This window comes from Raphanus sativus, chromosome 4 (assembly GCF_000801105.2).
Source record: "Raphanus sativus cultivar WK10039 chromosome 4, ASM80110v3, whole genome shotgun sequence".
Classification (NCBI taxonomy): domain Eukaryota; kingdom Viridiplantae; phylum Streptophyta; class Magnoliopsida; order Brassicales; family Brassicaceae; genus Raphanus; species Raphanus sativus.
The window spans coordinates 49,111,777-49,137,021 of record NC_079514.1 but is presented as its reverse complement, the minus strand read 5'-3'; the positions used below and the strand labels follow the sequence as shown (position 1 = coordinate 49,137,021).

The 25,245-nt window shown below is 31.7% G+C and overlaps 6 protein-coding genes and 1 non-coding gene across 16 annotated transcripts; all 7 read right to left on the bottom strand.

The window, feature by feature from the left end:
* Position 1: 1 nt before the first annotated feature.
* LOC108833071 (SKP1-like protein 1A) lies at positions 2 to 425 on the bottom strand (the record flags this gene model as incomplete). Its single annotated transcript, XM_057008399.1, has 1 exon — positions 2 to 425. A coding segment is annotated over exon 1 (336 nt), but the record flags the coding sequence as incomplete, so codon positions are not given.
* Positions 426 to 4,163: 3,738 nt separating this feature from the next.
* Positions 4,164 to 6,015, bottom strand: LOC108833070 (uncharacterized). Its single transcript, XM_057008398.1, has 6 exons — positions 5,899 to 6,015; positions 5,612 to 5,698; positions 5,253 to 5,519; positions 4,944 to 5,159; positions 4,669 to 4,815; positions 4,164 to 4,544 (listed from the first exon to the last, which is right to left on the bottom strand). Exons 1-6 carry the CDS (start codon positions 6,013 to 6,015, stop codon positions 4,164 to 4,166), a joined length of 1,215 nt encoding a protein of 404 aa, XP_056864378.1.
* Positions 6,016 to 10,533: 4,518 nt separating this feature from the next.
* Positions 10,534 to 12,672, bottom strand: LOC108832323 (uncharacterized). 2 transcript variants are annotated; one of them, XM_057007342.1, is made up of 4 exons: positions 12,416 to 12,672; positions 11,478 to 11,696; positions 11,132 to 11,278; positions 10,534 to 11,019 (listed from the first exon to the last, which is right to left on the bottom strand). In XM_057007342.1, exons 1-4 carry the CDS (start codon positions 12,575 to 12,577, stop codon positions 10,636 to 10,638), a joined length of 912 nt encoding a protein of 303 aa, XP_056863322.1. In that variant the 5' UTR covers positions 12,578 to 12,672; the 3' UTR covers positions 10,534 to 10,635. The 2 variants fall into 2 exon arrangements, with proteins under 2 accessions (XP_056863322.1, XP_056863323.1); XM_057007343.1 differs by lacking the exon at positions 11,132 to 11,278.
* A 1,822-nt stretch (positions 12,673 to 14,494) lies between these two features.
* Positions 14,495 to 15,917, bottom strand: LOC108832324 (uncharacterized). The gene is made up of 4 exons (XM_018605816.2): positions 15,606 to 15,917; positions 15,301 to 15,516; positions 15,000 to 15,146; positions 14,495 to 14,913 (listed from the first exon to the last, which is right to left on the bottom strand). The coding sequence occupies exons 1-4, from the start codon at positions 15,873 to 15,875 to the stop codon at positions 14,536 to 14,538; spliced, it is 1,011 nt and encodes a 336-aa protein (XP_018461318.2). The 5' UTR covers positions 15,876 to 15,917; the 3' UTR covers positions 14,495 to 14,535.
* A 3,159-nt stretch (positions 15,918 to 19,076) lies between these two features.
* On the bottom strand, positions 19,077 to 20,890 carry LOC108832328 (pentatricopeptide repeat-containing protein At3g60050-like). Its single transcript, XM_057009878.1, has 2 exons — positions 20,739 to 20,890; positions 19,077 to 20,648 (listed from the first exon to the last, which is right to left on the bottom strand). The coding sequence occupies exon 2, from the start codon at positions 20,609 to 20,611 to the stop codon at positions 19,184 to 19,186; it is 1,428 nt and encodes a 475-aa protein (XP_056865858.1). The 5' UTR covers positions 20,612 to 20,648; positions 20,739 to 20,890; the 3' UTR covers positions 19,077 to 19,183.
* Positions 20,891 to 21,329: 439 nt separating this feature from the next.
* On the bottom strand, positions 21,330 to 24,828 carry LOC108832321 (uncharacterized). Of its 9 annotated transcripts, none has more exons than XM_018605810.2 (13): positions 24,294 to 24,828; positions 24,029 to 24,120; positions 23,679 to 23,956; positions 23,506 to 23,575; positions 23,215 to 23,411; positions 23,025 to 23,100; positions 22,857 to 22,940; positions 22,664 to 22,743; positions 22,447 to 22,576; positions 22,310 to 22,369; positions 22,185 to 22,235; positions 21,821 to 22,112; positions 21,330 to 21,747 (listed from the first exon to the last, which is right to left on the bottom strand). In XM_018605810.2, the coding sequence occupies exons 3-13, from the start codon at positions 23,831 to 23,833 to the stop codon at positions 21,563 to 21,565; spliced, it is 1,380 nt and encodes a 459-aa protein (XP_018461312.2). In that variant the 5' UTR covers positions 23,834 to 23,956; positions 24,029 to 24,120; positions 24,294 to 24,828; the 3' UTR covers positions 21,330 to 21,562. The 9 variants fall into 9 exon arrangements, with proteins under 9 accessions (XP_018461312.2, XP_018461313.2, XP_056865365.1 ...); XM_018605811.2 differs by having other exon boundaries at positions 23,679 to 23,870; XM_057009385.1 differs by having other exon boundaries at positions 24,302 to 24,828.
* TRNAS-GCU (transfer RNA serine (anticodon GCU)) lies at positions 24,823 to 24,904 on the bottom strand. The gene has a single exon. It is a non-coding gene; the product is annotated as a tRNA-Ser (tRNA).
* Between the last annotated feature and the right edge of the window lie 341 nt (positions 24,905 to 25,245).

Sequence of the window (25,245 nt, the reverse complement as noted above, 5' to 3'; positions counted from 1 at the left end):
GATCAAGCAAGCTTGCAACGTTTAGGTAATTCGCAGCCAAGATTAGGTCAAACATAGTGGACTTATCCATCTGCATGAAGTCAGCGTCCCACTTCTTGAGATCCTCCTCGGAAGTGGAGGAGGAAGATGAATCATCACCTCCATCGACCACGACATGCTTCTTGCAGTATTCTACCACCATGGCGAGGATTTCGCTTGTGACGTTCGTAAGCGGGATCTCACCATCGGTGCAATCGTCTTCGATAAGATTGGCTAAAGTCTGTGATTGACGTGCGACCGCTTCTTCCACCTCGAAGTATTCACCGTCAGAGCTTTTCAACATGATCTTCTTTGACATCTTGGCTTGTTGTGTTGTGAGTTTCTCTCAAAGAATTGATTGAATGGTTGACGTAGTGAATGAAGTTATGAGCCGATGCTTGTTTGTATTTATAAGCCCTGGTTTTTTCTTTTTCTTATTTTTTGTCATCTAGCCCTAGTTTTAAGAGTCGGTGAAGTCATCGGAGCAGTTCCATTTTTACTAAGGAAATTGTTTTTTTTTTCTCGACTGCTTTCAGGAAAAGGTAATTTGTCAATAATTATTTATTTCGAACTTTTGTAATACTGATATTTAAGAGACTTTTTCTTTAGGTTCACCAACCAATAAGAAGTTGTCATTTTAAATCTAGTATCTTTTAATTAAGGAAACAAAATAATTTGCCAAATTATGTTATGCTTTTAAAATAAATAAAAAGATTAAATAAATAAAAATAACAATAGTTCTAAAAAATATTATTTTTAAAAAATATTTATTTATAAGATTTAGAGTTTAGTGTTTAAGATTTATAGTTTAGAATTTATCCAAATGTTTATTGTTTTTCCAAGGGTTAGAGTTTACCCAAGGGTTTAGGGTTTACCCAAGAGTTTAGGGTTTAGGATTAGAATTTAGGGTTTAGTGTTTTGTTGACAACATGTTTAGTGTTTTTTCAAGGGTTTAGGGTTTACCCAAAGGTTTAGGGTTTAGGATTAGAGTTTAGGGTTTAGTATTAGAGTTTAGGGTTTAGTTGACAACATTATTTTTTTTAATTCGTTTTTATATACTATTTTTATTTATTTTTAAATTTTATTTTGAAAAGATAATATAATTTGACAAGTTATTTGTTTCCTTAATTAAAAGATACTAAATCTAAAATGACAATTTTCTATTGGTTGGTGAACCTTTAGGTTCACCCTAGGGAGTGAACCCAAGAATAACTCTATTTAAGATACCTTGAACCGTATTTAGATTATCATGTAGCTCAGTATCGAATTTAGTATTAGGACTAATATCATTTATTAGATACTATGATATTAGTGGAAGCCCCCTTGGTCCAGTGGTTTGACTAAGAGTTCAATTGCTTCTGCATCCGGAGGTCTGGGGTTCAAACCCCAGAAAATATCAAATTATGCACATATTATGGAGAAACAGGTTACAGGAGATCTTCAGCTTGGTGCATGGCGTACCATCGAACATGAATCTCATAGGACGGCTCAGAGTGGTGCAGTCAGGCGGGTATTCTCACAGGGTGGTAGAATTGGAGCGTACCATCGAACATGGAGGACGGCTCAGAGTGGTGCAGTCTCACAGGGTGGTAGAATTGTCGGCTGTAAAATCGTCTTTGTAATATTCTCACCATTGTAATAGCATAATTAATCAATAATAATCGACTCAGACGTTCAAAAAAAAAGATACTATGATATTTAAGCGAGACTTAACAAATCACTATTTCAAACAATATCTATATTATTATTTGCGAAATAATTTTTCGCAACGAAACTCTCATTGAAAGTTGGAGTATTACCCTTAATGAATATGTTATATATAATTTTAAATAATTAAAAACGAAATTTGTACTAATAATATTAGATTTATCTCTTACATTAGATCATTGATTTTAAATTAATATAATAAATTTTCGAAAATAAAAACATGTTTTCTAAAATAAGATAATGGTTATATATATATTGCATTGTTATCTGAAAATAATATTTATATTATAGAAATTAAAATTAAGATATAAACAATTTATAATTAAATATTAATCAAAAAAAATATTTGTACAAAAATATTTTTCTTAAATAATTTTTAATATGTGACTGTTTTTTTTAAATTTGAGTCAATAGTAAGCACATATATTTTGATGTTTCATTATAAAGTTTTTGAAACAGAAATAATAATTTATTATAATGATTTTTGCATTTCGTAAACCATAAATTTATTTATACTATTATTTGCGAAGTGATTTTTTGCAATGGAGCTCTCACATTAAAAGTTAAAATGGTCATAGTTGATGATACCCTTAATAAGTTTTATATATAATTAATTATATAATCAAAACGAATTTTTTATTAATAATATTACTTTAAATAATAAGATAATTCTTACGTGTTGTGTTGTTATCTTAAAATATTTTTCAATTATAAAAGTTAAAAGTAAGATATAAAAAATTATAATAATTAAGTGGTTAAAATCAATATTTTCTTTAACTAATTTTATATATATAATTAAAAAAAATATTAATTATAATTTTTAAATAAGATAATTCTTATATATTGTGTTATTATCTTAAAATCAATTATAAAAGCTAGAAAATAACATATGAACTATTTATAATTAAATATTAACCAACTAAAACCATTTTTATAAATGTATTTTTTAAAATATTTAAAATTTGTGATAGTTTTCTTTTTAAAATATTAACACAGTTATAAACGTGAACTGTTTTTGTTATATATATATTTGATGTTTGATATTTTTTTGAAAATATAAATAATAAATTATCATTCTGGTTTTTTCGCAGTGGAGCTCTGATGTTAAAAGTTAGAGGGGTCAAAATCGATAATACTCTTAATGAATTTTATATGTAATTAATTATATAATCAAAACGAAATTTATTAATAATATTAATTTTTCAAAAAAAAAAGATAATTCTTATGTGTTGTGTTGTTATCTTAAAATATTTTTCAATTATAAAATTTAAAAGTAAGATATAAAACCATTTATAATAATTAAGTGGTTAAAATCAATATTACCTTAATGAATTTTTTATATAATTAAAAATGTATTTATTAATATTATTAGAATTTTTTAAATAGGATAATTCTTATATATTGTGTTGTTATCTTAATTTTTTTTCAATTATAAAAGATAGAAAATAACATATAAATTATTTATAATTAAATGTTAGCCAACTAAAACAATTTTGTATAAATATAGTTTCTAAATATTTCTAATATGTGAATGTTTTCTTTTAAAATATAAACACAATTATAAACGTGAAATGTTTTTGTTATATATATATATATATATATATATATTTGATGTTTGATTTTTTTAAAAAATATAAATAATAAACTATAATGCTGGTTTTTCGTATTAGAGTTCTCACGTTAAAAGTTAGACTGGTCAAAGTCGGTGATAACTTTAATAAATTTTATATGCAATTAATCATATAATCAAAAAACTTTATTAATAAAATTTTTGAAAAAAATAAGATAATTCTTTTGTATTGTGCTGTTATTTTAAAATAATTTTTTTAAACAAAACATAATTATAATCCATAATTATAATTATAAACAAAACATAATTATTAATATAATTATTGAATTTGGACTTTTTAAAAATCCATCATTGAATTAGATTCGAATTCCTAGTAAACTTTAGTAAAGCATGGAAACCAATTAAATTTGTCCACAAGCCACTTTGGTGATATGCCTAATTTCTAATACATGTATTTCATACGCTTTTTTTTTTTTTTGAGAAAATTTCATACGCTTTCTTTGATGATAAATCTGAAAGTTGGTTCCTTTTCGTTCTTGACGTGATAACGAACATTGAAGAAACTAGTTTGTCTACCATGCATAATATACCATGAAACCATTACCAGTATCAATGTTTTTTTCATTTATGTTAATCAATTAATTAAGTTCTACACTGTTTTCCCATTCATAACAAAAGGTGATAATCAAACTTGAAAAAAAATGATAAGTAAGACATACCAAAAGTTATTATACTAATAAAATTTAGTTTTATATATATAACTAAAAAACACTAGTGAATGAAGTAGACTTGGTCTACATTCACAACCATCCCGAGCACAATACAACTTTAGCAATTCTTATTTTAGATTTTATATAGATATGGAACTCTAAGGACATTGAGGGTTACGACCAGGGCCACCATAGTAGAAAAAAACCTCGTATTGTTTATCATAACCAGTTTTAAGATCGTAACAAGTAGGGCGAGTCGCTAATGTTTTAACTCCAACCGGATCTACTATACCATCATTCATATCAATGACTTTGATGACGTCAAAGCTACTTGCTTTTCCAAATCCTTCACTTGGAAAATGTCCACTTCCCATTTCAGTGGTTGTGTGTTGTCCGTCTTTCTTCGTGTTCACCACTTCACCTCCCCATTCAATTGTGCTTGCCCCTTCATCTGCAAGGTTTGTGAATAGCTCTTTTGGCCAATACCCTATCAACTCTTTCTCATTCAGTTGTAACCACCAGTTTCCTGTCTTGGGATCCTAAGAAAAATATAACAAATAAACTCATATTTAAACGTAAAAATTAATATATATGATGTACACTGTAATGTACATGTGTGTATATGCCACAGTATAAGATTTTTTTTTAATTAACTAAACCAACCTTCCATATTTGTATGGTAAATTTAAATTGTGGACCATTATAGGTGGAGATGGGTGTTAACAAATAACCAGGTGTGAGTCTTTTGTTTATTTGAACAAAGCCGGGGCAAATGAGATTGTAGCATCCTGTATTCTGGTAATTGTCGCTCTGTTTTTATTTTTTATTATCAAAAAATTAGTCAGTACAATTTCATTTTATATAAAAATCAGGCAATACTTCAAATATAATAATAATATGAAGAAGCTAAAATGTATTACTAGTTTATGAGAACTTACTGTCCAGTAGATAAAAAGTCGAGGTTTGTCATCACCATATAAGACCGGGTTGACATGCGAGCCAGCTTCTATAGTATTCAAACCAGAACCAAATTTGCCTCCAACGATCCATATCTGTGATATACTGTTTTCTCCCGCTTCTACCCGTGGTTTCCATACGTTTATCTGTGCTTTCGTTCCGCGGTAAGGACCACCATTAACATATGTGATAGCATACTACAAAAGAAAACAAATAGTTCAACAAATTTAAGGTTTTAATCTAATGAACAATAACAAGTATTGATAATTTGAATGCATGTATTCACATACCTCGTGGCCATTATCTACACGTATATCCGTCGGGTGATAGAATTGATGAGGCTGGGAGATATTCGATTTTTTCCCGTAATTATTTATATTATCTACTCTTTGAAGATCTTCTTTTGTTATTCTTTTTATTGGAATAGTGTTTTCAGGGCACTCTCCTACCAATTGCCAAGGAGGAACTATGTTTTCTGGTTGTTCTTTGTCGTTGCTTGGTGATGGAGCATTGTTTTCTTCAGCTAAAACCTCGTGCGGATAAGAACTAGGTGTCATCTATTTTCAATATTTTAACATATTGTGGTGATAAATGTCAGAGTACGTATACGTCATGAAATAATAACTAGAAAGAAAAGGACAAAAAGAACCTGAATAGTATGGTTTAAGAGCATGGGATGATCAAAAGCTGGTTGCTTCGCGATAGATATGCAATCAATTATCTCTCCGTTTGAACTCTGATCAATACAACGAATAATGCAAGGAAACAGAAAGACATAATTGTAAGAAAATTGTTTTGGACTTGTAGTTGAAAAAACAGTTTTGTTCTGTTCGTCAAGATTGTAGATAAATAATTCATCTGATACTATAATTCTACAAACAAATGCGCACGTTAATATTTTTACTTTCCTGAGTCTATATTCGTTTTATATAATACCTCGATTGATTTAAGAGCTTGCTTGTTGAGTTGTTTAAGCCTGAGTTCAGTCTCTTGCTTTTGTTGACCAGAAATGTTGACTTTTCCAGCCACTGGCTCCACTATATTTGTTACCATCACCGTTAGGACAACCAGGAGACATCTCACAACCGATTGCAGCATCAAGAAACGGACATGCATGACTTGTGCGGAATTTGAATTGGATAAATGTGAGTAATCTGAGCAAAAGAAATAGACAACAGAAACAATTCAGTCACCCAGATCTTTTGTCTTTTGACCACACTATAATCTGAAAATTACAAATAAAAACTCCAGAGAAATAATTGTGTTTCTTGTGACTTAGGTTATATATAGTTTAGGATATGGTATATCAAGACAATTAAAACAAAATATTTCTTTCTTAGATCCTCTTGATCTTCTTTTTTTGTCAATGATCCTCTTGATCTTCTTCCTTCAATTAAAACAGTTTCACTCAAAATAGTCTATCTTATTAAAACAAATCCACAACGTAAACTAGCAAACTAAATATACCAAGATTTGTACGTGACAAGTTTGAACCCGCAAAACGTAAATGTAAATTATTTACGTTCTCAATAAACGTAAAATACTTTATCAGAAAAAACTCACCATGAACACTGTCTCAAAAAAAAACATAGTTCTCGGGTCAATACATATTAATATAATTAAACTGTAGTTTACTATATCATATTATCAATACATATATATCATTAAACATCCATCACTTTAATTTAATTTTATTCATTATATATTTTTGGACTGAATAAATTTTTTTAACCTGGTTAAATCCAGTGACGTCGTAAGTCCTCAGATAAATTTATTCTCTAGGATATTTATAAATATATGTTTCATATATAATTGGTACAGACAACCAGAAAATCATTTTAATCGATCACATACTATTAGACATTTATTGTGACTTTTGAACGTGTAGTACTTAATTATAGTCTATGTAGACTGTAATTAAATATATTTGCACTACTTTCGTGATTAATATATATTTAAACTTCCAAAAATTTTATATGAAAAGATATAAACTAACAAATAAAAAAAGATTTTCAATTTTTAAATTTAAACCCATTCAGTTTAGTTGGGAAATAAATGGGAACAAATTTAGATTTTGAAATACTGAAATTGACAGATTTTGTACCAAAATTTAAACATTTGTTTACAATTTGAAAATATTTTGAGATCTTTAATATTAAAACCTGAGTATTTTTTTTAACAGAGACTATGAGAACTTATTAAATTATAACAACTTTAAGAACTTCCCTCCAATTTCTCAGTGTTTTTATATTTCCAGTATATACAAATATATTTTATACAGTTAATATATTGATGGTATTGACAATATATTATCAATGAACCTAATTAAAAAATTCATAGTCATAAACATTAAAAATAATTAGAATATTCTATAATTATTAATTGGATATTTGCAATGATTTCAATATGAAACCAATCTTAATATCTATCTATAAAAGCTATCATTAAAATAAAATTTAATAATTTATTTATCAAATACAAAACACATTGTACAAACAGATCTTGAGGCCGACATATAAATAGAGAACGAAAAACCAAACTGAAATTGAAGAAAAAAAACTAAACAGAAAATAAAATAAAACCAAAACTGAAATCAATATTTAAAAATATCTTATTGGTTCAAATATCTTTAGAACAAAAAAATCCAAAACCAAAAGAATTACCAGAATATCCAAAAAAAAATTTTCTGCTCCCATTTAAAACTAGATCAAGTGTTGTTTAGATGAGACGAATGGATCTATTGGTATATTTGGAAGACAAAAATAATAAACTCTTCAATAGAAAAGTGTATCCTGATGGATACTCTCCAACATATGTCTCTTGAAAGTGGAATGTTAGGAAAAAGCTAACGAAAATGAGAAAAAGAATGAAGAAGACCCTCTTCCTGCAGAGGTTGAGACAGTGTCCATTTGGAAGAATAAAAAGCTTAGGACATCGAACTCAGGTCTGGACTGGTTTGATTTGATATAGTCAATTCTTCACAATCTCCACCTGTGACCAAACCCCAACATGTACGCTCTGTTTCCAATAAAAAGCTTTGCTTGTCTCCTTCAATTTCTCAGATTCTCTGTTGATGCTTTACCATTGTGTCAAGGGCTGGGAAAATAAACCAACCCAAAAATTTGAACCGAACTTGATTCGGTAAAAATGAATCTGAATCGATCCAAACTCGACATAAATATTGAATGATTTTTTTTTTGGTATTTCAGATTATAGGTATTATTCGAATCGAATCAGAACCTAATAGATATCCGATAGAACCCAAAACATTCAAAACTCCAAAAAGATCATGTATCAAAACACGATCTCAATTCCTAACATGTATTCAAAGTATACTAAGATATACATTAGACATCTAAAATAATGATCTATTACATAAAGGTTTATGACTGAAGGTGGCGGTAGAACCTTGAATTTTTTTAGATTTTCGTTTTATTTTCATTGAACAATGTTTCTCATTTCATGAGAATTTGGTTTTCGGTTTATGCTTTCAATTGTTTGATTTTCTTTCTATCAATAAATATCTTTACCTTTCGTTTGATTTGAATGATCATGGCTGATGTTGTTTTCTTATTTTTATTTACAAAATATGTATAAATCATGTATTTTAAGACGAAAGAACCGATTTTACTATGTTCTGGTTACAAAATAGGTAAAAATCAATGATATATGGTGTTTTTGACATCATTGAATATATGTTTTCTAATCAGTTTTCATGTCGTTATCGAGTCTTCTTAGTCCTTTCCGAGTCATTTCAGGTTTGGAGTTGTACTGGATGGGAGATGGACTATTTAGAGCGAAAGAGGCTGGAAAGAATGAAATTTGGTGATTTCCACGCAGAGCAACCTGAAGATTGTTCCTGATCGAGCGGAGCACCCGAGTGCCTGTTTCAGCGACTGAGATTTTTAAGGAAACTAGAAGACATCTCGGGATTTACCTTAATCATCTGATCTTTTCTCTCTGGACCGCCATAAACTTTGATATCTTCTCTTTTTCTTTTCCCCTACTTTTACTACGTTAGTTTTTACACACAAAAAAAACCATTGGAGACTTTGTACTTTTGAGATTTTCGCTTGGGGGAGACGGCTCCATCTCTCTCGCCTAGAGAAGATTATCATGAATCCTCTTTTTGTTTATGTTATTCTTATACAGTATTATTCATGGATACGGATCAATCCCTCTCGCCTAGAGAAGATTATCCTGAATCCTCTTTTTATTTATGTTATCCGTATACAATATTATTTAGTATCCATATCTTTGATCTCTTGTGATATGACTGAGTAGTCGCTATTTTGTCTAGGGTTCTAAGGTGTTAATTTCGTGAGCTAAACATAGAGAAGTGAATCACTCGATTGTCTTCATTGATAACCATTCTTACCGCTTGCATTATTTTAATCACTTAATGTATGAATCTATGTTTAATCTGTTCATTAACCGTGTAATAGGTTGCTAAACATGTTATGAATGAGCCTAGCATCCCTAATCAACTAGAGTAGATATTAGGGTTTCAGTGAATTTATCGGATTTGATCTCTATTTCTTGCTATCGCATCTTGATCCAAACGAGAGTTTACGTATCAAGATTGATCAGTATAGGGAACAGTACCACGACAGTGGCCTGTTCTACATGAGTGATCAGAGTTCTAAATTGTGCTTAATCGTGCTTGAATAATTTTTTGACTCAATATTAGCACCCGATAAATAACCCTAGGCTGGCTTCTTGTTTAATTTGCATACTTTAATTAATATTGTTACTTGTTTCTCATGAAACCATCAATTCAAACCCCACCATTATTCTTAGCTAAATAGAGAACTAATAAAAATAAAGTGTATACTGGTCTACTGGATTTGAATCTTAAGTATTACAACAACTACTATAACTTGACAGTAGTAAATGTTCATTCTTAGTGTATCAATGAGATATTTTTAAACCGAAGAATCGTTTGGGAACCAAACCCGAAAATATATTGGGTTGTACCAGTTTTTTGTAAATTTACTAACCCGGCCCGAGTCCGATATAATCCGAACCGGTTTTAAACCGAACTTTCATATAACCCAAATATATATTGATTTTAATAAACCCGAAAAATCAAAAATTGATTGGACAAAATCGAAACTCGATTAGGACTCCAAATGGCCAAGCCTAATTGCGTCAATCTCTACTGTTGCACATCTTTTTTTTTGAACTAAAGTGTCGGGCATCCTCTGTCGTTTATTTTTTGCCAATAGACACTAATGTTTGTCTACAAATCGAGCTCGTAGACTCCATGTGTGTTGTCTCAATCACAACAATTACAAACAAACTAGACTTTATGGTTTTCTAGTGATACTGTCTGAGATAAAAATCACCCCCAAAATCATCAAGGTTTATATCTAAGTGAAGCGGTCTTCTTCTAAAAATGCAGTCATTCTTCTACTTCTTCTCTACTGCATTTACTGAATTAGAAAAACATGCTTTCTATGTTTCATGACCTGAAGTCAAGAGGTTAACGGAGCATCAAACTTGGAATAGAAATGAGAAGACAAACAAAAAGTTATAATCAAAGTTATTTATTAGATATAACTAAAAACTCTAGAGAATGAAGTAGACTTGGTCTACATTCACAACCATCCGGAGCACAATACAACTTTAACAAATTTTATTTAAAATTATATATAGATATGCGATCGATCTCTAATGACATTTCGGGTTAAGACCAGGACCACCATAGTAGAAAAAAAACTGGTGTTGTTTATTATCATAACCAGTTTTGATATCGTAACAAGTAGGCCGACTCACTGAGGTTTTAACTGCAACGGGATCTCTTATACCACCATTCATATCAATGATTTTGATGAATTCAAAGCTACTTGCTTTTCCAAATCCTTCACTTGGAAAATGTCCACTTCCCATTTCAGTGGTTGTGTGTTGTCCGTCTTTCTTATTGTTCACCACTTCACCACCCCATTCAATCACGCTTGCCCCTTCATTTGCAAGGGTTGTGAATATCTCTTTTGGCCAATACCCTATCAACTCTTGGTCATTCAATTGTAACCACCAGTTTCCTGTCTTTGGATCCTAAGAAAAATAATAAGAAAAAACTCTGATACGTAAAAAATATAAATTTGATGTATACTAATAGTGTACTGCCACCATCTAAGAATTTCTTTTGTTAATTAACTAAACCAACCTTCCATATTTTTATGGTAAATTTATATTGCGGACCATTATAGGTGGAGATGGGTGTTAACAAATAACCAGGGGTGAGTCTTTTGTTTATTTGAACAAAGCCGGGGCACCTGAGATTGTAGCATCCTGTATTCTGATAATTGTCTCTCTGTTTTTATTATTTTATTTATCAAAAAAAGTTAGTCATTATATGTTCATTTTATAAAAAATAAATTTAATCAGGTAATACTAAAATAAAAATATGAACATGCAAAAATTGTAACTACCAGTTTATGATAACTTTTTTTTTTTTTGAGAAAGTTTATGAGAACTTTTTTTTTGTAACTTGTTTTTTTATGAGAACTTACTGTCCAGTAAATAAAAAATCGAGGATTGTCATCACCATATAGACCCGGATGGACATGCGAACCAGCTTGTATTGAGTTCAAACCAGCATCAAATTTTCCTCCTACGATCCATATCTCTGAGAAACTGGATTCTCCTACTTCTTGGACCCGTGGTTTCCACACGTTTATCTGTGCTTTGGCTCCGCCGAAAAGACCACCATTAACATATGTGATCGCATACTACACAATAAACATATGGTTAAACGTAGGGGTGGGCAAAAAATCCAAGCCGAACCGAACCGAACCAACCAAACCAAAGTTAAACCCAACCAAACCAAACCGTGCTCTTTATGTAACCCAATTGATTCATGTTTTATTCAACCCGAACGGTTTGGTTTGGGTTTAAACCGAACCAAACCAAACCAAACCGATAATCCAATACATATATAGTAAAAATAGATATATATATATATATATATATATATATATTAACATATTGTAAATTTTAGTTAAAGTTTCGTTTTTCATTTTTTCATAACTTCCATATCTTTAAAAAAATTATAAATACGATTCAAATAATACTATTATATATAAAATCATGTAGCATAAGTCTTTATATTCTCACTCTATCGTTTATGAGTTGATTATTTTTTAATAAAAGTATAAAACTGATGCCTTCATATTTTATAACCAACCCGAACTACACCGAACTAAACTAGACCATAATAATGTAAACCAAACTAAATCTAAACCAAACCGAACTGAACCGAACCGAATTAAACCCGAACTGAATCCAAACCAAAGCTACTTTGGTTTTAATTGGTTTGAGTTTTATAAATCCCAAATTACCCAAACCAAACCGAACCCGAAACTAAACCGAAATGCCCACCCCTAGTGAAACGAATTTAAGGTTCTAATGTGAACAAGAATTGATGATATGAATGCATGTATACATTTACCTCATGGCCATTAACTTGAGTGATATCCTTCGGGTGATAGGATTGATGAGGCTGAGAGATATTCGATTTTTTCCCGTAATTCTTGATATCATCTACTCTTAGAAGATCTTCTTTTGTTATTCTTTTGATTGGAATAGTGTTTTCAGGGCACTCTCCTGCCATTTGCCAAGGCTGAGATCTATTTTCTGGTTGTTCTTCGTCGTTGCTTGGTGTCGGAGCATTGTCTTTTTTAGTTAAAACCTCGTGCGGATAAGAACTAGGTGTCATCTATTTTCAATATTATTTTTACCATATATTTTAGTGATAAATGTCAGAGTACGTACAAGTCATGAAATAATAACTCAAAGAAAGAAAAGACAAAAAGTAGTTAATACTGAACCTGAATCGTATGGTTTTTGAGCATGGGATGATCAAAAGCTGGTTGATTCATGATAGATATGCAATCAATTATTTCACCGTTTGAACTCTGATAGATACAACGAACAATGCAAGAAAAAAACATATTAGTAAGAAAACTATTGCAGACTTCTAGTTGAATATAGTGTTGGTCTTTACGTCAAGATTGTAGATAAAATGTGACTGCATGTAAGTATGAACTTTAAGTTATATTCGTTTTATATATACCTCGAGGGATTTAAGAGCTTGCTTGTTGAGTTGCTTAAGCCTTAGTTCAATCTGTTGCTTTTGTTGACCAGAAATGATGACTTTTCCAGCCACTGGCTCCACTGTATTTGTCACCATCACCGTTAGCACAACCAGGAGACATCTGACAACCGAATTCATTGTCAAGGAACGGACGTGCATGATTAATTGATTACAAGAAAAAACTTTAGAGAGATGATAATGATGTTTCTGTGTGGCTTAGATTATAGAGAGTTTAAGATAGGATATTTATAACCATAAACATTCTCATAATCTCTAAATCTGATGGGCTTTTTTTTGTCTAACCCAATGTATTCTCTCTCTCTTTTTTTTTGTCCATCCACTTGATCCAAACAAGTTTGGATTTTGTTTGGTCAATTCTTCACAGTCTCCACCTTTGACCATACCAAAACATGTATGTTTTGTTTCCATCACCAAAGTTTGCTTGTCTTCTTCAATTTCTCAGATTTTCTGTTGATGTTTTGACATTACATCAATCTCCAGTGTTATTAAGACTCCAGCTTCATCCTCTCGTGCTTTCATTTGTCATGATCTCTGCTTTCATGTGCATTGTCTCACAGCTCTCTTTTTTTTTGCTAAGAATGCTAATATTAATGATGTTCAGATTTTACAAAAAAGATAAATCTAGTGTCTACTCTACCTTGGCAAAAAAAAAAAACAAGATAGAGCAAAGAAGCTAATAAAGCCTAAAGATTAAACAATCCAACTTGACAAGAGGTATAGGAACTGCTTCCTATCCTTCCTTGCCATGATTGTGTTCCTAACTTCCCTATATATCATCCTCGCAATCACCACTGGAGTGATGATTTTGTTGTTGTGGTAGACATTGTTTCTCTGCTTCAACAAATGGTAGATTGTTGATTATACAGCAAGCTTACGAAGGATGATAGGACTTCACCAATGTACACAGCTCTCACTCACACTACTTAGAATTCACCAATGTACACCCAAATTTGTCTAGATTTCATCATTATTCACCTGGATTTCACCCATCTTCACCCAGACTTCACCATACCACTCTAGACGGAGCCAATAACACTTGCTTCAACTTCCCTTGAAGATTTTCTCCAGCTGTTCCACTTGAAACTATAACTCAACTACACAGTTCCATAACGCAAGTAACTTCCATGTGACAACTTGGTTAATAATTTCTACTCTTCAGGTCTTTCATAGAAAACTAACTACATCATTTTTTTGGCTTGCAAAATAAAGCACAAACTCACACAATTCCATCCCTGTGCCAACATAACAAAAAATGAAAATCAAACTTGGACGAAATTGAGAAGAAGACAAACCAAAAGTTCAAATCAAAATTGCTTTTTACTAAAATCTTTGAAGTTGTAACAAAACTCTAGAAAATGAATGTAGATTTGGTCTACATTCACAACCCATCCGGAGCACAATACAACTTTCACAATTTTTATTCTAGATTTGTATATATAATGTAGACGAAATCTCTAAGGACATCTCGGGTTACGACCAGGTCCACCATAGTAGAAAAAAACCTCCCATTTATTACCATAACCAGTATGGAGATTGTAACAAGTAGGACGACTCACTAATGTTTGAACTCCAACCGGATCAATTATACCATCATTCATATCAATGGTTTTGACGGCTTTAAAGTTACTTGCTTTCCTAAATCCTTCACTTGGAAAATGTCCACTTCCCATTGCGGTCGTTGTGTGATGTATTTTGTTCTTCTTGCTCACTACTTCACCTCCCCATTCCATCTTGCTTGTCCCATGAGCAAGGTTTGGGAATAGCTCTTTTGGCCAATACCCTACCAAGTCTTTCTCATTCAATTGTAGCCACCAGTTTCCTGTCTTTGGATCCTAATACAATAATAACAATAAACTCACTAATCGTAATATATATATATATGTATAAATTAATTTTTGTTAAAAAAAACTAAACCAACCTTCCATATTTGTAAGGTGAATATAAATTGTGGACCATTATAGGTGGATATATGGTTAAACACACCACCAGGGGAGACTCTTCTGTTAATTTGAACAAATCCTGAGCACATGAGATTATAACATCCTGTTTTGTGATAGCCATCACTCTGTTTATCAAAAGAAAAAAAATATAGCCATTACAAATTTAATTTCATAAAAAAATTAAAATTACGTGATAACTTATTCCTTAAGTAAAAAAATATGAACACCACAAAAATGTAATTACTAGTTTATGAGAACTTTTTTTTTATGAAAACTTACTGTCCAGTAAATAAAAAAGTGAGGATTGGCGTCACCATATAGATCCGGATTGACATGCGAACCAGCTTCTATAGTATTTAAACCAGGACCAAACTTTCCTCCAAAAATCCATATCTGTGATATACTGGATTCCCCTGCTTCTATCCGCGGTTTCCATACGTTTATCTGTGCTTTTGTTCCGCGGTAAGGACCACCATTAACATATGCGATAGCATACTACAAGAAAATCATATAGTTCAACAAATAAAGGTTTTAATGTGATGAAAAAGTATTGATGATTTGAGTGCACATATACACATATATACCTCGTGGTCATTATTATCTGAGATGATATCAGTCGGGTTATAGAGCTGATGAGGCTGAGAGATATTCGATTTTCTCCCGTAATTTTTGATATTATCTACTCTTAGAAGATCTTCTTGTGTTATTCTTTTGATTGGAATAGTGTTTTCAGGGCACTCTTCTGCCATTTGCCAAGGCTGAGATATATTCTCTGGTTGTTCTTCATCGTTGCTTGGTGCTGGAGCGTTGTCTTCATCACTAAAGACCTCATGCGGATAAGAACTAGGTGTCATCTATTTTCATTAATTTTACCACATATTATAATGATATATGTGTTAAAAGTATGTAAGTCATGAAATAATAACACAGAGAGAACAAAAAAAAACCTGAATTGTATGGTTTCTTAGCATGGGATGATCAAAAGCTGGTTGCTTCGCAATAGGTATGCAATCAATTATTTCCCCGTTTGAGCTCTGGTAAATACAACGAATAATGCAAAGAAAACCTTTATAAATCAATAGTATGTTAACAAAAATAATTTGTTAATTAATAGAATTATTAATTTTTATTTTAAAAAATATATACATCTATTATATTTATTTTATCTATACTATTATTTGCTAAATAATTTTTGCATTCGAACTCTCACGTTAAAAGTTGAATGACTAAAATCATTATTACCCTTAACGAATGATTAAGTTTATTTATTATATTAGATTATTGATTATAAATTAATGTTATAAAAACTAGGCATAAATAAAAAAAATTGAAAGTTAGGATGGTTAAAGTCATTTATACTATTAATGAATAAAATGTATAAATTAGTCAAAAAAAATATAAAAACAAATTTAAAGATTTGATTAGATAAATGAATAAAATTAATAATAATAAAAGTTATATAAAAGATAATTCATATATATGTTGTGGTATTATCAAAAATATCTCTTAATAAAAAAGAAAAATTAAAAACAAAAAACACATAATTATTTATTAATAACGAATATAGTATACATATAAATTTTAATAACAAATAAAAATTTTAATTTTATCTAATTGAAAAAACAATATTGAGTTATTTCTATTAATTATTTATTAATAACGAATATAGTATACATATAAATTTTTTAAAAATTATAATACGTAAAATTTTCAAATAAAAACATAAATAATAATTTATCATTGTAATTTATTTAATTATTAATGTATGTATTTATAAGTAAATATAAACTGTTTATGCCCGGACTAATTGACCACCTGGTTCATTAATATATCCATTAATTTTATAGAACTAATATTGTATTTATAAAATGCATATTTGTAAAATACGTAATTGTTTCGGAAAGTTATATTCGTTTATACCTCAATGGATTTAAGAGCTTGCTTGTTGAGTTGCTTAAGCCTGAGTTCAATCTCTTGCTCTCGCTGACCAGAAATATTGACTTCTCCAGCCATTGGTTCCACCATCATTGTTACCATCACCAATAGCACAACCATGAGATATCTCGCCTTCAGTTTATTAGCCAAGGAACATACAGCCATGGCTTATTCGAGAGATTATTTTATTTTTGTCGAATATTTTACAGAAAATATGAGTTTAAGAACGATGTTAGCGCTTGTCTTATATAGATTGGAATAAATATTGACTGTGATTTTTATTGGTAACTTATTTAGGGGGTGTTAGTGGGAGTTAGTGGGAGTTAGATTCATATAGAGTTTATTGATTTCAAAAGTTGATAGATTTGTTAAATTTGGAAAGAGTTGTAAAAAGTTTTATATATTGTGAAAATATGTAGAAATAAATTATTGTAATGATTTTAAGAATCTAAGTTAAATATGTAGTATTCTCCAAATCTTGTTTCATGAGTTAAATGGTCAAGAATATAATTCCCAATAACACTAATTTTAATAGATTTAAAGAATCATTAAAATCTAAACATTTTGAATAACAAAAGATTTGTAGAGAATTGTATAATTACCATACCAATAATAAAATATTTGTAGAGAATTGTATAATCATCATACCAATAACACTAGACTTTATAAATTTTTAAAATCATTAAAAGTATACTTCCCACTAATATATAGTCAAGAATATTTGATCAACGTTCAAAGCACTGCATAAATCAACACTATAGTGTTTGAAAATTGACTAGAGGGGATAATCATTATTATCAACTTATTAGTTAAGTTATATGATAAATATTACACTTTTGGTCAAAATAAATATTAATCTCAATGTTTCATTTTAATTATCGTTTTAAAGTTTCTATCTCGTTTAAATTGTCGTTTTTATGTTTTTAATGTATTTATATAATAGTTTTGTCAGTTTTATCTTATTTTAAAAACTTATTAATTAATATAAACAAAATGATCTATTAATTAAAATTAAAGTATAAAAGTTAAGAGAAATACCCTTAGATAGTCTTAAAACATTTTGTCACGAATATTGTCTATAAGAATCAAAATGACCAAAATATTTCACTTAAAAATAAATATACATATATATCTCTAGAATTAACTAATCTAGATTTTAAGGTTTAGAGTTAATGTATGGGTTTTAAGATGAGTTTAAAACTTTGAAAAATAAAAAAAATATATTAAAATTTTTAAAAATAAAAATTTTAAATAGTTTCAAAAAGCATTTTTAAATTTCAAAAAAAAAAATAAAAAAAAATTAAAAAAATTATGAAAAGTTCGAATCTGAAAATATATAATTCGAAACTATAAAAAAATATTTTGTTTTATGTTTTTATATATTTTTTATTTATTTGTATATAAATAAATAAAATATATGATATTTTATTTATTTTTAATGAAATAGTTTGGGCATTTTTATTTGTGGACTTTTTTGTGAAAAACTTTTAAGAAAATCTGTCTGAGAAAATTACCCAATATATTTTATGTTTTTCTTAATCCGCGCCGAAAATACCTTCTAAATCGACAAATTAAACGGCATGGAATACATGTTAAACATCTTCCACTAAGAGCATCTCCAACCCAATGTTATATTCACCTCTAAATGCTATAATAGAGTAAAAAGTGCTTCAACCCATAGCCATATCTACCTCTATAGTAGATGAATGCTATTTTTTCTTCTGTATATAGAGGAAAAAATAGCATTCCTCTATTATAGAGGCATATTTTTTTATTTTCAAAACAGTCTTTTAATTTTTAAACTTTTATAATTATATCAAAAACAATTATTTTTAAAACAAAATACAGTTTTTATAAACATAAAATCACACTTTTTATTTACCTAACAATCTTTTTAATCAAACTTTTGTTTAAACAAAGTTAAAACTGTATAAAAATCTTATAAAATTAAAATTAAATAGGATTGATTTGCAACTTTCAAAAATATAAAGTACTTGTTGCAAAATAAAAATAGAATCTTTTGAGAATATTCTTTTTTAGAAGTAAAAATAGAGGAATACATTGGAAACGGTTTAATTGAACATATCAGCTTATCAACTTAAAATTTTTATACTTATCAGTGAACACCTTATCAAACTTTCTTTGAGAAAAGAACAAGAATGCAAGTTACAAAACTCTGTAAATGAGAGAAACAACAACCTCAAATTAACAAAAAAGAAATCTAACATCATCTCCTATATTTCATCATCTTTGGAACTAAATGAACATAATGTCCTTTCTTCACCATGTCTCTTATTACCTTGCGAGCCTCTCCAAGCTTCCCTGCTTTTCTCAAATAGCTCACCAATGTACTATACACTACAAAATTCGGTTTACACCCTCTAGACTCCATCTCCTTTAGCATCCAACACGCCTCTCTGAACTCCCCCGCCATACACAACCCGCGTATCATCGAGTTGTATGTGAAAACATTCGGCAACTGCCCTTTACTTGCCATCTCCGTAAACATCTCCTTCGCCTTCTCCAGCTCTCCGGACACAACATACCCCGTGATCATCACCGTGTAGCAAACAACATCAGGCGTGCACCCAACTCTCACCATCTCATCGAGAAAATACTTGCAGGCCTCTAGATTCCCCGCACGGCTCAGACCGTCTATCAAAGTAGTAAAGTGGATAACACTCGGCTCGATCCCAACTTCCTTCATATGGTTCAACGTCGTCAACGCAGCCAACGGTTTGTTCCCTCTCCCCAAAATATGCAGCAAAATGTTGAACGTATACAAATCAGGAGACAAACCATCTCTATCCATCTCATCAAACAACCTATCAAACCTCTCCATCTTCCCTAACCTATAGTTACTCCACATGAGGACATTGTAAGTCACCACATCCGGCGAAAACCCGTCTTCCAACATCCTTTCATAAACCCACTCGATCAAACCATACTGCTTCACACCAAGCAGAGCATTCAAAATCGCGTTATAAGAATGCTTGAAAGGCCTGTAATTAAAATCCTTGGACTTAATGAACTGCACAACAGCTTGCTTCGCTAGACCAGCTTCCCCGCAGCTACAGATCAAGAGATTAAACGTCCTCGCCGTCGTCGGGTACCCGTCCTGAACCATCTCGTCAACTAACCTCCACATCGCCTTGTACTCACCACACTCCGCAAAGATCTTCATAAGCAAGTGGTAAGAATCCACCGTGTGTCTGAATCCTTCTTGCTGCTCTCTAGTCCAAATAAAGAATCTGTAAGCTAGCTTCGCACATCTAGTCTTGTCATTATTATTATTATCATCACAACGCAAGATCCCTACAAGAACTTCCCTAACGAGAAGGCCAGAGACTCTAACATTCAATTCATCTAAAGGTGAAGACTTTGTATCGAAAACAGAGTCTTCTTCTCGCTGTAATAATAATGCCTCGAGGACACGAGACGCAGCGCCGCCACTCTCTAAAACACTACTCCGAACAGAGATTGGTTCTCGATCGGTGGTACTACTAGCAGCTATCTCGTCTAAAAGAGGAAACCCTAAATCGGATTCATCGTCGCCGTTACTGAAGTTACCGTTGTTGCAGAACTTTCGGGAGGGGAAGAGAAAGCGATAGGCTTTACGAACTACATTTGTGGTGAAAACAAGTGCAATGTTCATATCTGAGCTCAATCTCCATTATTCTCTTCGATCTTTCCTGCAAAAAAAAGGTTTCGATTTTTTTTTTATTTTTCGATTTTTGAATCCACGATGGGATTAAAGAGAGATCGAGATGTTGTTTACGAACCTGGAGAGTTAAAATGGCGGAAGATAGATGATTTAACTAGCTCGTCGAGAAGACGAACTTATCGGATTCATAATCGGCGACGATTCTCAGGGGGGTGCGCGACTGGCTACTGCAACGTGCCCCAAAATTAGGGTTTCTAGAGAAAGAAGAAGGGTTTACACTTGAAAACCCGGTTATGTCATCTTCCATGGAAACCCGGTTAACAACATTTCTTTTTTCTTTAACCACACGGTTGACAACATTTCTATTTGGTTTTAGAGATTTCTGTACACTTTTTTTCCGGGTTGGAAAATATTTTACCGTTGGTCACTTTTATCAAAATTTTATTTACTGTTTGTAGACCAACATGTTTTGGGTTAAGAATTCCAAATAAAATGATTTATTGATAATTTTATAGATTAATAAAAATTTTACATAAATTTTTAGCCAGAATCTTTGTAAAGAAGTCCAAGCTTCATATGTAAAAATTTTATAAAATAATTTTAATATCGATGTAAAATTATTTTTTTATTTTTTTATAATTTGTAATAGAATATAATTTCAGTGTCCAATATTGAATTACATTTCCATGTTTGCATCTTGCATAGTAAATACTGTAACAACACACTATTTTCACTTTTACACACAAATTAAACCAAAAACAAGACAAACAAAGAAGAAGAAAAAAACAATCAATCAAACCCGATTTAGATCCAAATTTCTTTAGATACAGGTAAACTGCTGTTACAGTGTGATCTATCATTACTGTACAAAGTCATCATCTAAAGAACCTGGAGACTCCCATATGTAGCAATAAAGATTAGTGGACCTGAAAATCATACAGCTCATTCTAATAACGGCACATCAAGAAGGGGCTTGGATAGTGACCCAGCAGCTTCAAGCTCCATAAAGAATGTCACAACAACACCAACAAGCGAGCATAAAGCCGGAACAAGGCCTAAACCGTATCTTGTAACCGAAAGGTAAACACTTTGTTGGTTCTTGTTCAGTTGGATTCTTGGTGAAGTACCTACAAGCCCAAAACATCTTCAGCAAAACAGCTAAAACCAAAATGGTTCTGCGCTACTAAAAAGAAAACTTACTTTGGTGTGACTGAAGAATATACAGAGCAAGACCACAAGACATTTTGTCTAAAAAGCTCAATGAACCACACACAAATGCGCATCCGCCTACTTCCGCACCAACCAACACGCTCTGCATACTGATTGCTGTAACCATCATCAATGCATTTGCGATGCCTATGAAGACAGATATGGCATACATGAAAGAACTTATATCTCTAGGCAATAGAAGAATTGCTGCACCACAGAACATCCAAATGATACCACCAGCTGAGTAATAAGCCTTTAACCGTCTCCCATTCCACGGTATCTCCTACATTTTTCACACGCCGTGAGAGAAAGCTTTTGAACATAACTGAACATTGGATAATGTGAGAATGTGAACCTGAAGCAGAACCGAAACCACGAAGCTGCCTATATAGATAATTGCAGGAACCTGAAGTACAATACCATCTGATCATCAGAGAGTAGTTTATATGAAGACTAAAATGATCTTCTTGAATATATTACCAAAGCTTTAGCGGACTGATCCATTTGCAAGTCATCTATAACGAAGAATGCAAGATATGCCTGAGAAAGGATGAACCACAACACCTTGTGTGAGAACCTATCCCAGTTTGAGCATAGATATAAGCAAGATAACAGACCTGAGAAACATTCAATACTAATCGAGTGAGGAGGTAAACCATAGCGACTTGATAGTAGAGAAGTTTCTTGAACCAATAGACCCACGGTATCCTCACTCGGCGGCAAGTTTCTTTCAAGTCCATCCTCAGCCTTTAAACAGTCAGAATGCACCAAGCCGTTACATTGATATACAAATCAAGAATATATTTTTTCAGAGGATTGAGCATACTGATATACCTTGGCTCCTTTGTTCCCATAAGAAAGATGATCACAAAACAGCACCCTACTGTGATAGATGAATATGCAATCCAGCGATACTGCAGAGTTAAGTAGAAAAATGCAATCAATACCGAAAGAACATGCAATCAGTAATAACATTTACTCCAATATATTTACATAATGGAGAAGAAGCCAAGGCAAAGTATGAAACCTGTGTTTCAGTGTTTTCTTTTGAACCAGCCTTGATAACACCGAAGACAACTAAAGCAATTGCATATAAGCTAAGATTAGCAACCTGAAAAAAGCAAATCAAGAAAACGATTTAGTCATTGTTAAATCACATAAAGAAACACATCTGGATCAAGGGAAGGAGCTTGACCATAGTAAACGCATTACGGCAGCTTGTTAAGGCTACTCTGCTTGTTGAGTTCAAAGAGATGCAATTAACCATAGCCCTGGAGAGTAATTAAGAAGCCACACAGTCACACACACACACACACACACACACACACACACACACACAATGGATACAATTTTGAAAGTGAAAGAGGTGAGTAGGATGAAGTTACATGTGGGAAACCTGAGTAGCAGCCCATCCTATGTTAAAGATAGCTGCAAACATGCTGTAGGAGAAAGTTTCTAGTGATAGAGAGTCGTTATGGAGGAGGGAACAAGGCAGACAGCCTCCAAAAACAGAGGAGAAAGATACTGCAACAAGTATTGATCCTGCAGCATGCCAAATCTTGAAATGTCCAAACCTATCTATCTGCCATTACACAACACCAACTTGTTCTAACTCTAACAACATTCACACAAGGCTAAATCAGAAACAGAGAAGTCGTTTAAGTTATTGATGGTACCAATTCACCAGTGAAGATAGTAGCAAACCCATCAGCAACTTGGCCAGAGAGCATAACAATGGCTGCATCTCTACACAAGACAAGACAAAACAAAACAAAAACTTGATTTAGGATTGAACTATCACAAATCAAATGTAAGAAAACAGAAATACATGAAGCTTAGATGTAATCACCTCGGGGAGAGACCGATTTGGGTCAGGAAAAGGAGGAGGTAAGTGAACCAACAAGAAGCAGTGATGTCATTAAGCATATGTCCAACACCATAGAAGAACACAGCCCATCTCCCAATAGGTTTTGTGTATGGATCCTCTTCACTCCCTCCAGCCATTCCAAAAAAAAGGTTGAATCTTTAAATCAATCTTGAGCTGAAAAAGGCCCTATCAATATATATCATCAAGCTCCTCAATAAGATCAATCTCATTCAGACAGACAAAGAAAGGAACTTTCAGACCTAGAAAACAGAGGAAAGTTGAAATTTCAGACACATAAACAAAGAAGGTTAAAGCAAGGAGCTTTCTCCTACCTGAAACCCAGAATCAGCTCCCAATCAAACCCTTCTAAGGAGATACTTAATCCAGAGGTTTGAGATTGAGATTTCAAGCCCTAGTTTCTGACCTAGAAAACAGAGGAAAGGGGGAAATTTCAGACACATGAACAAAGCAAAGAGCTTTCTCTTACCTGAAATTCAGAATCAAAACCCTTGTAATGAGAGATTGATATAGAAAGAGATTTTTCAAAACAGAGGACTCAGTGAAACAGGATTCAATTTGTACACTCTTCCCACTTACCCTAATACCTTTCTCCCACCGTCATTATGTTCTAAGAGGCCATTTTCTTTGGTTGAAAACTTGAGAAAAACTATTATAAAATCTTTGAAATTGGACAATAGAAAATGTATAAAATTGAAGTGATCAAGAGAGACAGATAGTTTATAGAATGGTCTGAAAAAGAAAAAAAAAATCATGCGGTCATGTTGAGTTTCTTTCCAGGTTTGGGGTAAATGGCTTTTATGGGGAAAGTTTGGAGTTTTGCTAGGTAAGGTCAAGTGTATAGGAATCTTGATAGCAATTTGTCAGAGTTGAGATCTTTTTATGGTGTTTGATTGTTGGCCACTGGAATCTATTAGAGTGCTTACAAATTCTGGCCCATATCGGGATAAGAAAATAATTGGAAACGTAATCTTCGGAACGGTGGTTGTGATTTTGTGAACCGTCTTTTTTTACTTTTAGTTTATTGCTTACACGAGAAGGCACGTTGCAAAGCAGTAATTTAACGCCACCGATTAAACGAAAATTACACAACAAACAAAAAAGGATTCGTCGCCTGAGAGATTCGAACTCTCGCGGGCAGAGCCCATGTACTTAGCAGGCACACGCCTTAACCACTCGGCCAAAGCGACTTTTGTTAAGAAAATATTATAGTTTAATTCACTTCAGATTGAATGTATTTGTATACAATGTAAGATAGTGGTAAAACGATCCCTCAACTAAAATACTTAGATATATTACATATTCTATAGTTTAAGACCCTTGGTCAAATATAAAAAAAATACCATACATTCTATCTCGTATATGGATGTATAGTAGGCTAGATACATTAAAAATTTTGAATTATAAGGATTTAGTATATGTTGACAATACATTGATGCTATTTATATAAATAATAAGGCTGTATGTCTAATCAACAAACAGTTTTACAAAACAAAGAATTTGCAAAAGAACAGTGTTACATTATGGATAT

Coding starts and splice junctions, on each gene's coding strand:
- LOC108833070 (XM_057008398.1), bottom strand. CDS start 6,015: ATGGTAACAAATATAGTGGAGCCAGTGGCTGGAAAAGTCAACATTTCT. Junction 4,816..4,943: donor GACTTTTTATCTACTGGACA/GTAAGTTCTCAT, acceptor AAATAAAAACAG/AGCGACAATTACCAGAATAC. Junction 4,545..4,668: donor TTACCATACAAATATGGAAG/GTTGGTTTAGTT, acceptor TATTTTTCTTAG/GATCCCAAGACAGGAAACTG.
- LOC108832323 (XM_057007342.1), bottom strand. CDS start 12,577: ATGGCAGGAGAGTGCCCTGAAAACACTATTCCAATCAAAAGAATAACA. Junction 11,279..11,477: donor GATTTTTTATTTACTGGACA/GTAAGTTCTCAT, acceptor TAATAAAAACAG/AGAGACAATTATCAGAATAC. Junction 11,020..11,131: donor TTACCATAAAAATATGGAAG/GTTGGTTTAGTT, acceptor TATTTTTCTTAG/GATCCAAAGACAGGAAACTG.
- LOC108832324 (XM_018605816.2), bottom strand. CDS start 15,875: ATGACACCTAGTTCTTATCCGCATGAGGTCTTTAGTGATGAAGACAAC. Junction 15,517..15,605: donor CAGATAATAATGACCACGAG/GTATATATGTGT, acceptor ATTTTCTTGTAG/TATGCTATCGCATATGTTAA. Junction 14,914..14,999: donor TCACCTTACAAATATGGAAG/GTTGGTTTAGTT, acceptor TTATTGTATTAG/GATCCAAAGACAGGAAACTG.
- LOC108832328 (XM_057009878.1), bottom strand. CDS start 20,611: ATGAACATTGCACTTGTTTTCACCACAAATGTAGTTCGTAAAGCCTAT.
- LOC108832321 (XM_018605810.2), bottom strand. CDS start 23,833: ATGGCTGGAGGGAGTGAAGAGGATCCATACACAAAACCTATTGGGAGA. Junction 22,941..23,024: donor GCCGTAATGCGTTTACTATG/GTCAAGCTCCTT, acceptor TGCTTTTTTCAG/GTTGCTAATCTTAGCTTATA. Junction 22,577..22,663: donor ATGGGAACAAAGGAGCCAAG/GTATATCAGTAT, acceptor GACTGTTTAAAG/GCTGAGGATGGACTTGAAAG.